This window comes from Garra rufa, chromosome 10 (genome assembly GCF_049309525.1).
Source record: "Garra rufa chromosome 10, GarRuf1.0, whole genome shotgun sequence".
NCBI lineage: Eukaryota > Metazoa > Chordata > Actinopteri > Cypriniformes > Cyprinidae > Garra > Garra rufa.
The window spans coordinates 45,650,217-45,655,599 of NC_133370.1; the positions used below are offsets into that span (position 1 = coordinate 45,650,217).

The 5,383-nt window shown below is 34.1% G+C and overlaps 1 protein-coding gene across 1 annotated transcript in view; it reads right to left on the reverse strand.

Moving 5' to 3' along the window:
- pik3r3a (phosphoinositide-3-kinase, regulatory subunit 3a (gamma)) overlaps positions 1-4,567 on the reverse strand; it is a 9,826-nt gene extending 5,259 nt beyond the window's left edge. Inside the window, 4 exon segments of the mRNA XM_073849104.1 lie at positions 91-298; positions 1,932-2,030; positions 2,136-2,223; positions 4,196-4,567. Coding sequence (XP_073705205.1) covers positions 91-298; positions 1,932-2,030; positions 2,136-2,223; positions 4,196-4,259 — 459 coding nt within the window. The 5' untranslated portion in view covers positions 4,260-4,567.
- Positions 4,568-5,383: the final 816 nt, after the last annotated feature.

The following is a 5,383-nucleotide window of genomic DNA, read 5'->3' on the forward strand; positions in this document are numbered from 1 at the left end:
GGACTAAAAGGGAACAAGCTTTACTTGTTGGAGGAAAAAACAAAAAATTTGCATAAACAAAAGGTGCATTTAAACTAAGATGATCATCACAATGAAACTCACTGAAAAGGTACGAGGCGGGTCACAGTGGGACACGGGATAAGCCAATGTGACATCCAGGGAGCTGTTATACTGCACTAAGCTGCTGTGCCTGTAGTAAGATATCAGTTCTGGCACTGAGCTGAAGGTCAGAGGCTCCGAAAACCCAAATTTCCCATCTTGATGGTGGATCCTGATGAGTTTGTTGGTGCCGTTGTTCCTGTGGGGATTACAAGAAGAGCTTTCACATATACAGCCTTCCCTATAAATGCGGTGTCATGTGAAAAAAAAAAAACAATTGCTGAAATGCCAAAAAAAAAAAAAATCTGCAGTCTTCTTTGTTATCTTAAGTAGTTGTAATATTGTTGAAACCATTTTACATTGATGCCATTTGTGAACTTAACCATGAGATTACCTAAACATCTAATTTTATTTAAGAAAATTAAAGGTTAAGATGCTCCAAGTATAAAATACACTAATAAAGAGAGTCAATTATCTACACTGTCTGTTAAATAAGCAGCGGTGTAAAGTGAGTTCTATTAAAATTGCATACATTTACATTTATACAATAATAGTTTTTATTCCATTACAATTCCTTGTAGACTTTAAAGAATGAAACACAAGACGAGGATGAGTAAATAATGACAGAATGTTCATTTTGGGTGAATTATCCTTTTCTGACACAGACTTTAGCAGTGTTTTTATAATAACCATCACAGTAGATGGATAAACTTAAGTCAAGTGTAAACAGAGTGCATGTTTAGTCTTGATTATTAGTCTAAAAATAACTATATTCAAATGTAAAACTAGTGTAAAATCATCCGCTGGCAATTTTAGCTAACAGCTTTCAGGATATTGGGTTACTTCAACATCTGCTGTGTTAAAGGGATGGTTCAGAGTAGAATTGACTTCATTGCTATGCACTCCGAAGTTTAAAAACACGTTTTAGCCGATCCCTACTAGTCTCAGAAACTACAAGTCGACGTCACTTCCCTGGTTTGAAAAAAGCACGTAAAAGTCCTCCTACTACATCTGTGTGCATGTCAACTTGTAGGAGGACTTTTACGTGCTTTTTTCAAACCAGGGAAGTGACGTCGACTTGTAGTTTTTGAGACTAATAGGGATCGGCTAAAACGTGTTTTTAAAACACTCATGGTGGACTTACAAATGTTCCGATGCAGTGTTTTGTGAGTACATACCCTATTTACACTACTGTACAAGTTTGGTAAGATTACTTGCACGTTTAGTGGTGCAATTTACGAGATACATCACATGTACCATTCACTCCTGTAACAAGCAATTCGAAAAACTCTAATATCTCCATAAATGTTTGACTAAGGTAAAGAAAACTTCGGATGGGGTATTTACACGGGCTTCGGAGTGCATAGCAATGAAGTCAATTCTACTCCGAACCATCGCTTTAAACGTTAGAGTTTTACATAGTCAGAACAATGAGAAAATAGTCATTTTGACCAGTTTCTTTACAAAGCTTCTGCATCAAAATGACTAAAATAAGAGGAAATCTATCCTGCATTTTGTTTTCAATTTAAAAAGTTTTGAAAACAAAGACAAATCGAATATTTCAATAAAATTCAGTGTTCTTGGTTTTTACTTTCACTGAAGTGTTTTTTGGAATAGATACTTAGACTTTTAAAATGAGTAAAATTTTTGGTCTATTTTACACTTCTGCTAATTAAACTGATTATAAACTACTAGCTAATCACATCACAGTTTTAATGACATGTTGGCACTAATGCGTAGCAAGCAATATGTACAAAAGTCTGTTTCCGGTGTGAAAGTGTCTAATGATGTGTTTTCAACAAAGCAGTGATCCTAAAACGTGCCATCCTTACCTAACGGTTAATGTATATTCTCCATGCCTCTTGCAGGAGGCATTTCGGACCAGGAAAGCACCATCAGGCAAGCCGTGGAGTATTTCGTTCACCTCCTCCCTAATTGACACAATTAAGTTTGGAAGTGGTATTAGTTGAATAATAAGCAAACAAGCTGATACAGACAAAAGATAAGAACAAACGCTTTGAAGAAATAAAAATTACCTTGATATGTCAGCCCAGTACCACTTGGCCTCCTGTAATGAATCACTGGGTTCTGTTTCTTTTAGGAGATGATCATCGCTACTGATGTCTGGTTGAAGAAATAAAATAAAACATAAGTGTGAGACAATTGGTTAATTAAAAATAGTTCAGCAATTGTTACATTCCTGGTCTAATATTACTGGAAAACATCCATATTCTTTACAATAAGTGATAAATGTGTCAGGTTTTGGTCACTGGAAATAAAAAAAATAAAAAAATCTGGACAGTCTAGCTTTTACTTAGTGTATTTCAAAAAGATAACTCAGAAGACTAAACCGATTTATACAAAATCTTAAAATAGATTTTTGTATAAATGTATTCATCAATAAAGTCTATGATTTCCTCTACATTTTTCCCCAATATGTTTTAAAATCTATCTATATATATATAAATGGGTCAAAGACGAAAAAGGGTTTAAAAATAACAGGAATAAGTGTAATACTGCTTTAAAATGTTGTTTTTGCAAAAAAGTATTTGAAAGTTTTCTGTTTATTTAATTGCATTTTTGTTTTTCTGAGCATAAATAAATAAAATTATATATCATACACTTTTCCCTAATTTACAGAAGACCCACTAAAATGTCATTCAGTGTAACAAAAAAAAATTAATTTATGACATAAAAGACAAACTACTTTCACAAACTAGTTATAATTCTACATTTTTACAATTTATCAGAGGTTTTGCCGATTTGCCAGTAAGATTTTTTTTTACTCATTTAAAACACAATAAAATTTAATATGCACCCTTATTCTTTATATATTTTAAAGTTAGAATAAGCATCTTGTTTGAATTTTTTCATAAATAAAATATTGCGTTACACTGAATGACAATGCAACAATATTTTAACCAAATGTGGACATTTTATTCATATTAAACCTTAAAAGTAGGCACTTCGCTCACATTTATTGTGCTTTCAATAGACATATAATCACTTTTGTAAATTTCTTATGATGTGGACATCTTATCTTTGACCCATATAGATATACATAACATTAAGCATCAACAGGAATTTCTTTGTGCTAAATAATTTAAATTTATAATAATTGTACTTTAAAGTGAATTAATACATTACATATTTAAACCATTTACACAAAATATAATTAAGCATGATCATATTAGTCTTTGTTCCATTTCTGTCACTTTACATACACATCCATACATCATTATAATGCAAACAAGAGTTGTTGAATTAAAAAAAAAATGTTAAATTAAAAACTACAGAGAAGAATACAAGTAATATAACAGGGCAAATATCTAGATGTGAATGGGGAGGGGATAGAAGCAGAGGCAGTCACGACGTCTTTAATGAAAAGCAGATGGGCAACTGACACAGAAACTTTAATTTCAGCCTTTTCTCTTATTATAGTAATACTGTTAAGCAGATACAGTAAGTTTCTAAAAAGACGCCTGTCTAAAAGTATGAAGTGACAGCTGTGGACAGACGAGCGCTTGGGATTTCCCTAGTATTCCCGTTTGCTAATGTACGAACTCTTCTACTATGGAGAAGATTACGATTTGTGAATATTTACAACATAAAGTGACGTTGAGGAGCGGAGCTCTACGATTGGCTGACCTAAAGACTTTGCGAGACTCATGAATATTAATCAAGCTACGCGATTGGACGCTCCGGGACTGTTACCAAGCAACGTCATCACTGCCTATTTAATATTCATAAGCTGCCGCTTCGCCATAGTAGGATTGGTAGTTTCGTGGCCCGAAATTCCTGCTCTGCTGACCTGAATGAACTCGGCGATGACATGTTGAGACATGCAGAACTCAACGAATGAAAAGCCCAAGACTGGTTAACTCACTTTTATATCATGTGAAGTAACTTTCACAAATGTTACCGTCACTAAACACTGATATGTTTGTTGTCGTTCGCAGGATTAACGTTAACGCTTGACACTTAGGTTGTGTTTGAACCAGAACAAAGGCAGAGTGACTTAACAGTTAACCAGGATAAAGATGAAATATAAAAATATGAGATGACAAATAAATAACACAGAAATAAAGTTACATACCAGTGCCAGCTGCGCTGACTCGACTCATTTCGATATAGGAAAACGGTTCTGCAGACGATGACATCCTTTCTTCAACAATGGGTCGTGTTGCAGAAGTAAATCAAGCCCTTTTAAACACTGTAAATCGTGTCGTATAATATTGTAAACGAGCGTCCTGTCGTTATATCTAAGATAACGAAAATAAAAACGGAACATCCAACGTTAAAAATGCAAAAAGCCCGTATTTGTTTAATCCAAGTGTCCAGTTGTTAATTTGGCAGCTAGTCATTTAACTAAAACTTAGAGATGAAGCTCATAATCATGAGGCAGAATTAATTAACATGATTATCACTTTCATAACACTGTGTACTGATCTAAATATCCAAACGAACTGCGTGCTGTGAGTAAATCAAACTCTTATAAGGTTTGGGACGATATAAGTGTCTGTGGGCGATACCATGTTTTTACAAGGGGAAACTTTAAGCAGGATGTCGTTTTGTTGTTGTTATAAGTACTTTGTTGATATTATACTTTGGGTTTGTTTATATAAGAAGCTAGTCTGAAATTAATTTGATAAAATGTCTATTAATTATATCAACCTATTTGAAGTTACCGTTGTGTCTATTTTATTAATGTTCACCCCCCTCTCCAAAACTATGCTACGGCCCGTTTTTGTCCTGCATTGTGCCGTTGGTACTTTTCTTGAACAACTTGTTCAAAGTCAAAATTTTAGTTTTCTCTACACAAACGCTGTCATTTTTTGGATGTTTAAGAATTATTTAAAATGTCTAGATGAATATATAAAACTGTCATGATGATTTTGAATCACTTAAATATTTAAAAGGTCATGATGCGTTTCGTGCCAGCTGCACATAGGGGGAGTTCCTTCAGTAGGGAACATTATGTACTGTTGGCATTGTCTACCTTCTGACTAAAAGTTGCACGCTTAAATGGTATTCAAACACTGGCTATGTTGGGCTTGCACAGCAGCATACTTTTCAAATAGATGAAGACGTGTGCATTGTGTTTGCATGATGTTATCACATATAGCAGAACAGCTCAGAAAGGCATTTTATAGACTGTTAAAACACAGATTCACTTTTCACTTTAGGATTGTGTGTTTTAATGTGCAATACAGAACTGCAATGGCTGACATATTTATTAGTGCAAATGTTATGTGCACAGGCCTGGTTTAAATGGAAAGGCCTT